Genomic DNA, 15,084 nt, shown 5'->3' with positions numbered 1-15,084 from the left:
AAATAAATACGTTTAAAGATGACGATAGACTGCAATATCTTCGTGGAATTACCCGTATTGCCGTACAAAGGTATTTTAAAATGTACGCTGTTTATTTTATTATGATGGAGAATTTGTAATACCTAAGTACAATATGATATTACAGGTACCAGATATTTTAGTTTTCTCATAAAAAGTTAATTCATCCTAAAAATTTCGGGAGGGGGGGGTTATCCCCCCTCGTTAGTATGCCACTGCTAATCAGTGTTCGTGTTTACATGAGTACACACTACACATACACTCCTGGTATCTGAAGAAACAAATTTAATGTTCGCACATGAAAAAATGTGTATAATCATTTATTATTATAATAAACATTTATTATTTATTATTAATAAATATATGTTATTATACTACATAATATACATAATACTTTAATATAATGTATATTATATAATTATTCGAAAAGTGCAGTTTAATAAGTTAGTCTTTAAAAATGTGTACAATGAATTTTCTTCTTTTCATTAATTTTATATCGTCCCGTCATCCAAGCCACGAGCCGCCACTGGAGTTTATCCACAGTAACTTTACTAAAAGTTCTTAAAATACTTAAAATTATCTTGAAAATAAATTACCTTACATATCGTCAGTTTACTAACAAAAACTTAATTTTGAACACATCATTTTTCTTTCGACGATACTTCTTTTTGTCAAAATTAAAATATTCACATTTTCATATATTTACTAATGAAATATTTATCATAACTTATTTTTTCTATTTTGTAATTTAGAGAGCTCTGTTTACAATTCTCTTTCAATTATGATAATTTTAAAATTCATCCGTCTTATTTGCATACCAATTGTGTCGATTAGTAGGTCAGTAAACGATTTTTTATTTTAATTAAATGTTTCATGTTTCATAGCATATTTTTATAGTACCTATTCGTATTTGTTCGTGAGTTTTCAATAAATTTTATTTTTCCTCGTTTGTAAAAATTGTTATTTTAACATAATGTGCGATTTTTCATGATATTTTGACGAGTTTCGTTAACCTGTAGTCTCTAAATGTTAATAAAAAAAAATTATGAAATTACACTAATTTATTTTTTTTAGACCTCTTTGACCTAAGCTTACATGATAGTTTGTATTGTGAGGCTATATTTTTAGAAAGATATTAATAATTTTTATAATGGGCGTTTTATTTCATAAAATAATCAGGTAATTTATTTTATAATGACATCAAAATTATAAGAACATAAAGTATAATTAATTTAACTTTGGAATTCGATAACAATATTAATGCTTATACGTACGAATGATGTAATACAATCGATTTATTGTAGTTTGCGTGAAAACACAGTATTCACTTTTTAAGTTTTTAGAAATGTTCATTGTAACCTCATTTGTACAGTGATACAATAACTTGATTAATTTTTAAAGTTTTGTCACATTTTTTAAATATTTTATATTTGTGGTATTTATTTTATATTATGATTATTTTATAATTAAATACTTATGATAAATATTTGTACTATTTTATATTTTTTATTCTCTGCCTAGATACATGAAATATATAATTCACTGATGATTTATTCGAAAGATGATAAAAAAAGTAGTTGATACTACTTCAACTGAGCAGGTGCGGATACAAGGGGGGGGGCTATGGGAGCAATGGCCCCCCCAAATTTTTTAAAAAAAAAGGTCGGGGAAAAAATTATATGTATACATACTATATAATATATTAAAACAATATTTAAAATTATTCTTATAACATATTTTCTTTATTAGATTATAATGATTTGTAAAATTCATATTGGTTTCGGTCGATTCTATTTATAGTTCTGTAATTTCTATTTTTTTATAATCGCATCGGCGTTGGCTAACGACGGCGTAGATCGTTCACGTTATCTTATCGTCGTAATCACACATACTACATTGACTATTTCTATTATTACAATATTAAATATAATAAAACATTATCATTAAATTTAATTTCAATCATTATTATCATTATTATGCTAGTGTCAAAATAATGTAACATAATAAACCCTGATAATTAATTGATATTATTTGATGGCCCCCCCCGTAAATCTATTCTGGATCCGCGCCTGCAACTGAGTATTACCTAATTGTATTATATTATTCGTATTCATTACACATTATACCAATAATTATACTAATTAAACCAATGGCTATAGAGTAGTCAATAGTATACAGATAGAGAGACCAAAAAAACTATTCGATTATTTTATCATTTGACTGAAAAAAACCATTCTTTTATTTCATCATTCTAGTAAAAATATCTAGTGAACGACTAATGACTAACAAATTAGTCAGTAGTGAAAAATAAGTAAATAAGTTGATTATTAATAATGACTAATGACTAATGTAAATAATAAACCGACGTGCGCACGGGTGATGAAGGGTATGCAAGCGCACCATCTGCGGCAATGCGGCTTACGTAAGCTATTTTTAAAACATTATCGCTCTTTGTAACAATTCCGGTTACAAGTTTTAGCTGTGAAAGAGCCTTTTCAAAATTCAGTTTGGTCAAAAATAAATTAAGGAGTCAGATGTCACAAGAACGTCTTGAGTGTTTATTAATGTTATTTGTAGAGCAAGAAATGGCTAAAAATTTAAATTTTGAAGATATCATTGAAGAATTTAAATCTTTAACTCCAGCCATACGTCGTCTTGAACTTTAACTTTCATATAGATATTAAGTGAAAATGTATGTTCCTCATAAATATTATATTATAAGTAAATAAATAATTAATAAATGTTTTTTTTGGTTATTTTGTATTTTTTTTAAGGTAAATGGTAATGATTATACAATTAATAAAAAAAATTATTTTAAGTTAAACCATTCCAAATATTTCTAATATTTTAACATTAAACATTTTAATTGATGGCAAAAATATTAGTGGTAAATAGTAAAATAGGAATGCACCACCTGCACCACCTGAGTATTGTCTGCGCACGCCTATGCCGACTAACGAATATTTCGTATATTATACATATAATATTATACAAATAACCCATTAGTAATATTTCCAGTATCCACCAAAATACCAAAATAAATAAATAGAACCTCTTATTTTTTCATTATTTATATTATTAATAATCTATTGACTATAGATAATATTAGATATTTATAGAACAGAAATAATATAATAATTTCTGTACAACTTTATTCAGTTTATTTTGGTTATATTCTTGGAATATTGTTCATTCACTGTGTCGTTAGTTAGTTGGTTTTAAATATTCGTTAGTTATTAGTAGTTGGTTTTCAATACTTGTTAGTCGTTATACTATTTGTTGTTATTCGGTTGTAAAAATTATAACCGACTATTAGTCGGTTTTTTAGAGTAAAATATGATTATTATTCGGTTGTGCCCATCACTAAAAAGAACCATTCAATTATTTTATCGTTTGCGTGAAAAATTAATTCAAAGGATTTATCGATTATTAAAATCAATCTATTACTTTGTTTTTGACTACCAATCATTTGATTATTCTATTATTTATTATTATTATTATTATTATTTTTTTTGATAACTAATCATTCGATTATTTCCAACACTAGTTTTGGATAAAAAGAACGCGAACACGAAGAGGCATGATGACATGGCGGACAGCGTTAACGAGTGGCTTTGACGCCGCGCGCAGTCGATCGTATCTGATTAGCCGAGGTCGATCCCGAGAAATGGATACACTGACACATTACGTTTTCTACCACAGTTCAAATGAATGTTTCATGTGATACTACTTTGGTTGCCGAAAAACCCGCACGAGCCGCAGCGGTGTGTGTAGCTCTGGATCGTGCGCGTCCGACATTTTGTGTTTCGCCGTTGTCGCTGTTGCGTTTGCCGTTCTACAGATCTGCTACCGTCACCAACCTTCGCCGCTGCACCGGACTGCGTTTACGTGTCGAATTACCACGGGATATCGACCAGTGAGTACATTCTAATCGCTTTGCGATAATATTTTTCATCGTTTTTCTGTTTCATTTTGTTCGTTGTATGCGTGCGCCACTTGTTTATTTGGTATTGACTATACAGGGTCACTTAAAGCGTACTCGAAAATTGAATAGCGTTGACTCGTAAACCGTTTATAAATGTTTTTTTCTTCTGTTTTTTTATAATTTATCTTGATGGCCCGAATCGTTTATAATTCCGCTTTAGATTTCAGTGGTCCACTGAACACTGCAGTGCAATTCAAACAATAGTAACAGTCACGGTTCGTGGATAAACTCTCTCTTCAAAAATTGTCATTAATTATTCACGATGCGTTTGCTAATGTATAATTCATGTGTAAAGCCGGGTTGATAGTTTTGTGCGACAATAAATTGTCATGGAAGTGAAATGTCTATACTGTGACAGTATATCGCAATAGTTCTATCTAGTAGTACGGATTTTGAATATGTTTTTAAAAACTATTTTTATTATATTATTATATATCAAACTTATTAAAATGCCTTCTGATGACATTATGTTTGGAATTCGTAAGATCGAAGAATTAATTGCCATCAAACGAAATTCTGATAAGCGAAGAAGTAAAATATGAGTTAAAAAGCGGATTTAGCGTAAACATAATTTTGATATATCTAATTACCTTTTGAAAGAGTTGACAGTAAAAGAAACTAAAGCTATTGTAATTAGTTGGTATTATTATTACTATTATTTGTTGATAGTACTATCAACCGTGATAGTTTAGAAGTCTTTTCATAACAGTCTGATTGTTTCTATAAAACTATAAAAACATATACACAATTGTAGCATCACGATAGTTGCTGTCATGACGATCTATTGCATAAATCATCGTGTAAAACCGGCTTAAAAAATAGTTTTCTATTAACACATAATCAGTTTATCGGAGTTTAAAAAAACTATCCATTTTATATTTAACTGCATGGCTGTGGAATACACAATATTATCGTAGAGAAAACCTATTAGAATATTAATGGATTCTGGGTACAACGCACATTGTCAATCGTCTATTATCGTCTAATCATACATCATCTGAGAATACAAATAACTACCCACTGTGCATGAAGTGGTTTGTGCTGTATTTAAGAAATGATATGTTTTTATTTGATTTATATAATACATGATGTTTCTGAAATCGTTAAAGTAACTAATATGATCTAACTCTTTGGAGGGGTCAAATGAAGATATTTTTAATTTTTATCACCATTTAATAATACGAGTTTATTTGAATATTTTTTTATGGAGTGTTATCTAAATTGACAATACCTTTTTTAAATTTTTATTTAATTTTTTTTCTATTTCTATATTTATTACATAACTGTTATTATGGATAAATAATGATTACGTGTTTAAACAAATGTCAATTATAAAATAATGTTATTAATTTATTAATTTCTTAAATTTAGATTATAATGATCTGTATATTATTATACAAAAGAGAATCTATTAATTTAGATAAAAATATCAGATTTGTATTACCTAATTAAAAATATTTTTTAGTATTCAATACACGTAATGATTATTGAAGTTATACTGTTGAATAAAAAATTATTATACATAACAAATAAATTTAGTATTTTCATATGTTATTACATATAAATTTGGTAATTATTGAATTATGAAATATTATTGTTTTAAAATGTAAACTAATTAAACGGAATATATTCACTAATTAAACATTTATAAGCAAATATTTATATACTGTTTTTATTTTTAGTGGAAGAAACTAAAGAAACTAATAAATTTATGTATATGATGAAAAAAATGTGCATTTTTGACCCAAGAAACCCAAACAAGAAAAAATGTCTTGATTTACTGTACTGTCCAATTACCCAATCTTACTGTATGGGATTTGATACGATAAAAATTTTTTACGATGACGCTAACAATCCAAGTTCTATATCTAAATATCTAGATGCTTCAATCCATTTAAAATATAGAATGATTTACCAAGGCTTATTGTTGGTACAACATGATAACACACCAGCTTTAAATGAGTTTAAGAGAATTCTTCAGGTTTTATTTGACGAAACAATAGTAAATCGCACTTCCGTTAAGGATACAATGAAAATCTGTACTTTGATCGAATCAATACCTTCACTGCAAACGATTCACCAGTAAGTTGAAACTTTTTTCTTTTAATGATGGCATTTTCATTTGTATAAATGTATTAATTAATATGAAATTATATCTCGTTAAGGTCTTTGGATCAACTCATTCTAAAGATTAAACAACTACAGCACGATGAAGAGGAAGATGATTCAACTCAACCTGACTCATTGGTCATGGCAGGTGCTCCACCTATACCTGAAATGAAAGTTTTGAGAGATTTATATGAAATATTTTCAAATCCTCATAATGATTTAGATTGTAAGAATAAATTTAATTGTTTCTTATTAATATTATTATATATTTTTAATGATTGTAATTACAGGGGAGTCTTATGCTAATGACCATCTTGAAGAAGTTGAAACTGCACATAGTAATTCTATGTTGGTTAACCCGACAATTGTTACTCAAAATATTGACGGAATATTTGCCAAATGGCTTAAAACCATCAATCTCCATAAATATCAATGGTTTTTCAATGGCCTCAGTTATCTTGAAATAATGCTCATTGATGAGAAAAATATTAAAGATGCCATAGCTAAGGTGAACAAAAAATCTAATACTACATATGCCATTCCAAAACATATTCAAAAGGATATTTGCATTAAGACCAAAGCTTTAAAAAATCGACCAATCAAGATCAGAAACGCAATACTGGTAATTTTGCATTATAATTATTTTCACATTTTATGCTCAAACTTAAAATTTATAAAAATAAACTATTGAAATTAAATATTTTCTAATTTCAGGTTTTAAACTCTGACATGGAAGTATCACAATTGTTTAATATTATAACATACATGCAAGATATACTTCAATATCCTATACCCAATAGAAACTGTATGACTGGCGAAGTTCTACTAAATGAAATAGTCATTTTTATGGAATATTTTATATTGGAAATTAACACTCAATTGTTTGCAATCAAATTCATCAACCCTGAAAGTGTACTTGTAACCATAATCAAAAAGTACTTTGAATGCATATTTCTCATTCTTGAAAATCAAGTATTCATGGGAAAACATATTAAAAAAGTTAAATTTTTGAAAAAAATGTTGATAGATATAGTCCAGAGTATGCCCTATAAAAAATAAAGATTTATCAAAAATAGATTTGCTCACTTAATAGCTAAGTTAAAATTTTTTTTATTGTTAAATTTACAGTATCAGTTTGACACAATTATGTATGTACACATCAGGATACTAGAGATATTGTTAAAATAATCAAAGATGAATACATTTTAATTTCATAAATACCTATGATTATTTTTCGGAATTTAATTAATAATGACTGATAAAATCTGATAAGACTGATAATATTTTTTGATTATAGTGAGCCTATTTTTATTTTATGTCATTTACTATCAATCAAGTTTTATACATATATTTTATATATTAACGCTTTTGTACTGTGAAATTGAGTTAAAAGTAAAATAAAAGTACTTATTAAAAATGCACGCACAATTTGCATTTTTAATTGTATATTATTCCTACCCAGTGAAAATAACGAAAAAGTAAGTAGGTATTTTGCTATTTTTTACAAAATAGTCGGGAGACCATTATGTGTTAATGTTGTGGTATTTCTAACAACAAGTGCTGTCAGTATCATACTAGATTCCTCTATAACCAGATTTTTCAAACTGAAACACAGATGATGAACTTATAATTGGATAAAGGATATAGATTAGATTAATTAGATTTTATGTCTACAGCAGCGGTTTTTAACCTATAGTCCGTGGCCCTCTAGGGGTCCGTGATACTCATTCGGGGGTCTGCGACAACCCTAATACATAAAATATATCAATATGTGACATGAATGCATTGTTATAATATTGTTGGATTATTATTATTATTAATTTCTTTTTCATATATTTTTTATTATACAATAGATACATCTTATCTTCATAAGATGTTTAAAAATTGTACCTTAAGTATAACACCAACCATCACATTAAGTTAAAAAAATTAAATTTTAAGAAAATTAAAAAAAAAAAATAACTGAAAAAATTAAATTTAAATTAACTGAAAAATTAAATGTAATGAAAATAATTATAAATATGTATGTTTTGTTATGTCTAATAATATAATTTATTTTATAAAATCATTATTATAATTTTGGTAAGGTTATTAACATGAGATGTTTTGTAAAAAAAAATGTATTTGAAAACAAAATGGTAAGGGGGTTCGCAATTTCTAAAAATCTTTCATCAGGGATCCGTAATCTACAAAAGATTAAGAACCGCTGGTCTACAGTATCAGTTCTAAGTAAAAACAATATATATGAATCGGATTGATCAGTGGATTTGTTCTGAGATAATACCTAGAAATCAATTATACAAATAAACTGTTTAAATAATAAAACTGACAAAGGTTACCTCTAACATAATCTTATAATATATATTTAAATAATACACAATTTTGGAATTATATTTAGATGTCAAAGTGCTATACAGTTTCTGTTTAGATAAAAAGTATATTAAAAATGTAATGTACCTATATGGATTTTTATTCTTTGATCTATATCTCACGTGTAAAAATAAAAACATTAACTTACAATTACATTATAAACAATTATTGTTATAAACTTATTGCTAACAAAGACGTTCAATAAAATAACTTCTTAATTCGAAACTAATATTACAAGCAGAAGTGGTGTGACGGCAGATTTTTGAGTCCTTGGACTCAAGTCAGTGGGTGGGTAGGTGGATGATATCGAGTGGGTATATAGCATGTTTTTTACGAGCTACCCTTAAATTTATTTTTAGGTGGGTGGGCGAAATCCTAATAGGACTCATGAAGTAAAATATTTTGCGCCGTCATTGATGATTATAAGCCATTATTTTAATAAATTACCTATATAGCTCTGAATACGGTAAGTTCATAAACATATTTTGAAAAACTAGAAAATCAAACAAAAGTATGATTTTTATTCAATGATAAAAGATTTTTTCAAAACAACTTTGTAAATTTAATTCTAAAACAATAATTAGTTTTAAAAAAATCTTTAGCATAGCTGGAGGAAGGGTTTAACGGTTTATAACTCTTTCAAAATTTCTCTTATTTTGTAAAATATACAATAATTTTAATAACTTTTGCAGTTATAATTTTTAAAATATTTGTTTTTTAAATTTATGAGATATTTTTTCAAAATATTTTAGGTTTATTCCTGGAATACATTTTAAATGTTTCAAATTTTTAATGCTACCCATGATTATAGAATCAGTTTATTTTTTCTGATTTGTTACCTATCAATTAATTGAAACATTTATATTGCAGTCATCAGCTATTACAAAATTCCGTTAAAAAAATTTAAATTTCATGTAAAATCAAATCAACATAAACTAAGATTTTATTGTGATTACGGTTATTGCAATATATCGTTAATACTGTTAATGCTTGTTACATTTTACATTTTTGGGAAAGGCAAAATATAATTTTATACCGAACATTATTTATGATTCCTGCATAAATAGTAAATCTAGATTTGTTGTTGTATGATTTCATGGTTATGTAGCCAAATATAAGATTGAAAAACAATAAACATATAATTTATCAATATAGGAAATAAATAGGTTAGAATCAATCAAATTTAACAATCAAACAAAAAAAAGTTAATAATCAAATTGTTAGTATTATTAATTAGTATGAGGTAAAACACTAAAAATTACAAAGTTGTATATAATTAAGGTATAGATACTTACATGAAAATATAATTAATTATTAATGTACCTTACAAATAGTAAAAAAAAAAAAAATACAATTATTAAAAATAAAAAATAAATTTACTTATATTATATGAAATTTTAAATACATATAAAAAAAAACTAGAACAAGAATATCTTAATATATGGACAGGTGTACTGAGGTCACAGAATATGATAATTCAGATTTAATCTTTTATTTTATTGTTTTTTTTTTCAAGTCAAGCTTTACTTATGCCAAATATAATTTTATTTGGTTGATGATTAGTTTTTCAAGAAAATTTTGAAAAATAAAGATTTGTTTAATATCATCTATAAAAAATAAAAATAATGTACATAGGTTAGAAAAATTATAGAATATTTTTAGTTTATGAACTAAATGATGAGTAAGATATATAAATCTATTATATTAAATAGGTAGGTTACAATTTATTATAATTTATATTGTATACTGAGATTCATTAATTATATTAAATATAAATTAGTTTTAAAATTATAAAAAAATAATAATATATACATTAAAGTATTTACAAATATAACATTATTGGATTTTAATATTGAAAATGTTTTTTGCCCTATATATGAGAATAACATCTATCATCAAACATTTTATATAAATTAGAGCATGCAGTTGTTTTGAATAAAATTGTTCATCATTAAAATTGTCTTCAAAGTTATCAAGTTCTTCCAAAGTTTTTATTGGAAATTCTATATTTATCGTTATTTATTTGTTGGTAATTGTTTTTGTGTTGTGACAAGTTTCTTTTAAGTCTTAAAAGGTATTTTCAAGCCTAGATATTTTATAAATATTTTCTTTAACGTCTAGTTTAATTCGAAGAACTGTTTTATACATTTTTTTGTAAAATATCTCGGTGTAAATCTAAAATAAAATATTTTAAAAAGTATGTATTATAATATAAGTAATAAATATATTTGTACTTATTAAATTTTAATATTCTTTATACAATAATTATAGGCTAAAATGAATTTACATAAATGTATATGAATATGTATATCTACCATGGGATAAACAAAAGTTACTGACTTTGACTGATAAGTATGATAAGTAGAGGTGGTTAGTATGGCTCTTGAGTATTAGAAGTAGGAGACATCTAATGAAATGTAGTAGGAATATATGGTTAATAATAATAGGTATATAGTGAAGTTGATTGATGCTTATCATCTAAATTATGAATTTTGTTTATAAACATTCTACAGAAAATCAAGCAGGTCAGTCGACCTTACAGCCAAGCTTAAAAAAAGAAAGAGCGCGTTGCACCGGCTATAGAACGACGGTCGACTGTACAATACTTATTATACTCAGCACAATTTAATGGGGTTAAGCGGCATTCACGGTAGCCGGACGGGCAATATAAATGCAAATATTTTTATGAATTCTTATTATCTATGCCCACAGCTATCAAATAAGACAAGAACGAATATTCTGAATTCACCATAACCCTCAGTTTTAAGGGTACAAAAGTAGTCGATTTGATGAAAAATGGAAAAAAAAAAAACATTTTATTTAGGTAGAGAAAAAATGAATTTATGAAACTTAACAACAATTTTGATATTTTTTATTGGTGATGACTAGGGAACAAAAAAAAAAAAAAATTAAAAAAATTACTCAGAACAGCCCAAAATATCCCCTCTAAAATGTGAATAAATCTTAGATAGGTATGCATAAAACTCTTTTTTGGTATATTTAATGGGTGTATCAGAGTATATTTTAACATACAAAGTACGTGACACTAGTGTCCCAATTGATAATTGAATGATACCCAGTGGTGGGTGATCGTGACACCAACCAACACATTATCATAACGACCGTAGTGATATGAGTTGATTTTCCCTGTATGTACCTCTGCAGAAGAAGACCACGTCTATGAACTGCAATGGTAGACTATTTTACTGAAGTGCCGCCTAGTGAAAATTACTTAAGATATGTTTTGTGATGTATGCCAAAATTCAAGTCATTCCAGTAAATATATAATTCACCACTAACAAGGCCGTATCGGGGGGGGGGGGCCAGTGTGTCTGGACCCCCCCCCCCCCAAATGTCTTCAATATTTTACGAATGTTTAAAATACTTATTTATTTTTAATACCAACATAAATATTATCAGTCAAAAATGACTTAAGCTTCAATTAATTATTGACTGCTTTTAATTTTATATCATAATATCATATGAAAATATGATATTAATTTTAATAAAATAAGATTAAATCTTTTTCTGTCTTATTTTTAACCAAATATCAAAAGTTAAAATCTAAATTCAATAAAATTACAATATACATGTTTTAGACCTCACCCGAAAAAAATTTCTAGATTGGTACGGCCTTGACCACTAATATACAATGTCTAGTTGATTCGTTTGTATTCCAAACATTTTATAATTATAAAAACATTTCTAACTTTGATTTCTTTTATGATATCAGTTCACTATATTTCCGTCAGATTCTAGATTACTGAAACACATTCAGTACAATGGGAGAATTAGTGTTACTTATGTAATTAATTTAATTATAATTAATTTAAAACATCAAATACTTACCAGTCGATTAATTATGAATTATTAAATTATTTTAAGCACTGGAAAAATGAAGTTAATGAGAGTTATATATGAGTTAGCGTTTATATGACATGGGTCATTTTACTACTGAAAATTCTGTTAGTTTTGTATATATAGGCGATTCTCATGGATTTTAGTGGCTTCTTTTAGTACTAAAAACCATAAAAACGCATTCTACATATGATATAGGACATTATTCCATAAAAAATTTTTTTTGACAAAATCCGACATAGACCTTTATTCGGCGGAACCATTCAATTATATTTTACTTGATGTTAATTTCGTGTATAACATTCCTATTAACATTAATGTTATGATTGACTTAGCAGGAACCAAATATAAGTAATTATGTTAACCATGGCGTAGTATTATGATTTATTATTTGAAAACACATAAGCCAATTGAATAATAACATACAGTTCGTGTTAATATATTATTATATAACAGGGGCGTCGTTAAGGAAAAGGGTTTGGTGGTTTGAACCCTTCATTAAAAAATCTCAATCAGTTAATAAATAATAATAATAATCAGAAAAAAATTGTATGTAAATGCTAGGTTTTATGTAGGTACTACTAACAACAAAAATTACTTTTTAGTTAAACATTAGAAAAAAATATATTGCTAAATTATAACGAAGAGTGAAGATGAATGTGTATCACAAGCTTACCAATTACAACAAACAATAAGAAGCTCACAATTAGTAGTAGGTATCGCTGTGTTTTTTTGCGAAAAATTTTCAACTTTGCCGCAAATTTCAATAGAATTGTTCAAACCCAAATTATTGATTTAACCGAAGCATGCAAATATGTAGATATCGTAGAAAAAAAAACATAAGAAGGATAAGGAATTTTTAAGAATTGTGATAGATCATTTACCTACTCTAACTTTTAGGTATTATGTTACAGCATCTAGAATCACAAACAGACAAAAAGGATTAACCAATAATCCTCCTGAGACAGCCAAAGTATATAATAAAATAAATGTTTATTATCAATTTCTTGACAATGTGCTAAGCAAACTATCAGCCACATTTTCTAACCATCACGAAAAGTTTTGGTATCTCCAAATCTTTCTGCCTAAATGTATGAAAAATTAGAATGATACTAAAAACAAATTAATAGAAATCCATAAGATATATGTATCTGCTAAATGAAAAACTTGAAAATCTGTTTATTGGGTACCATTTATGGACCTAAAAATGGGGAAAAATAAGTGATGACTTAAATGAGTTTAATGAGTTTAACTTAAATGTAATTTAAACATTGGAAAAGTGTGATAAACTAATTATTCCTTTCATTTATACTCTTCTTAACATTTTGGCCACTTTCCTGTTTTTACTACATGTGCAGAATGTTTCTTTTTTACATTAAAGGCGTATTTACGATACACCATTGGTTAAAATCGACTTACTAGACTAGCTCTTCTTAATATTTTTAGAGACAAAATTTTTGATCTTTTACAAATTGTGAACAAACAAACACAACGTAAGCAACAATTAAATTTACTCGTATAATATGTTATTTATAAAAATAATATTAAAAGTATTTTATTAATATACTTATATATATATATATATATTTGTTTTTTTTTCACGTTAGATTATTACTAAAACTTTAAAGTCAAAACCCTCTCCATTAATAATAATTTATACCCACGCCTCTGTTATATAATTTATTGTACAACTCAACGACTCAATTTGTGTATAATCGATATGCTTTAAAATAACTGTACATTTGTTGAAACGATTGTTTAAATTGTATGTATTAGTTTTATATATAAATATGTAATTTTTAAAAAAGGTTAAACAATCGATAAAAGTCAAACAACATTTAAATAATTACATTGAATATATTATACTAAGCCATAACGTTGCATATTATGTTATTCGTTTTCTTTCATGAATGTATGTATTTTATTAGTTTATGATAAACGAAAACATTACATAAAGTATACCTAATATAAGGTATATATATATATATATAATTATATATTTAATTTTTCTGTTTTTATGAACAACGTTTTAGGAGTTTTCAAGTGATTTAATTTATTGTTTCAGTTTACTGAACTCTGAACATGAATATAAAAACGACCAACGGTTGTCTCATTAAAATTTATCATTCGACGAAAAATAAAAATATAAATGATTCCCTACTTACAGGTAAAAGGTATATTTTTCGTTTCTATCATATTTAATGATACTGTATATTGTTTTTGGTTGGTTTGTCGTTACTATAGGTACTCAATTATTCATCATTAATTTTTAAATGCCATCTCATTGTCATTTAAAATTTAAAAATGGACGAAGGGTCTACTATGTGCATTTTTATTTACATAAAGTGCCTAGTTCGTATTCATAATTATTCATCATAGGCGTGCGCATGGGGGGTGCCGGGTGCCCGGGCATTCCCTGAAATGTTGTAAATGAGGCCCTACAGTTTAAGTCTAAGAGTAAGGGGCCCGTATTTTAACTGATGTTGTTTGAATGAAATGTAATTCTAAAATATTTGATAAAAATTAAATGATGTTTCGAGATAGAAAAAATAAAATTTAACTTTTTAAAATGTTGTACAAAAACTTATTACGATAATATAACAACTTCAAATGACTATAAAAGTTCAAATCATACATAATTGAAGTTATCTGAAAAAAATATACCTACTAAGTTCAAGGAAAATATATCGATTGAAACTAATATACCACTATATTAATAAAAAAATTAAAATTATGCTTATTTA

General features: G+C 26.4%; 1 protein-coding gene across 1 annotated transcript; it reads left to right on the top strand.

Annotated features, from left to right (window-relative positions):
• The first annotated feature begins 3,583 nt into the window (after window positions 1-3,583).
• Window positions 3,584-7,171, top strand: LOC112692170. Its single transcript, XM_025566744.1, has 5 exons — window positions 3,584-3,934; window positions 5,686-6,085; window positions 6,169-6,338; window positions 6,403-6,734; window positions 6,827-7,171. Coding segments are annotated over exons 1-5 (1,248 nt in total). The 5' UTR covers window positions 3,584-3,933.
• Window positions 7,172-15,084: the final 7,913 nt, after the last annotated feature.

Source organism: Sipha flava, unplaced genomic scaffold, assembly GCF_003268045.1.
Source record: "Sipha flava isolate LNK unplaced genomic scaffold, YSA_version1 116_pilon_pilon, whole genome shotgun sequence".
Taxonomy (NCBI): domain Eukaryota; kingdom Metazoa; phylum Arthropoda; class Insecta; order Hemiptera; family Aphididae; genus Sipha; species Sipha flava.
Note: the sequence above shows the minus strand (reverse complement) of the source record. Positions and strands in the feature narration are given on the sequence as shown.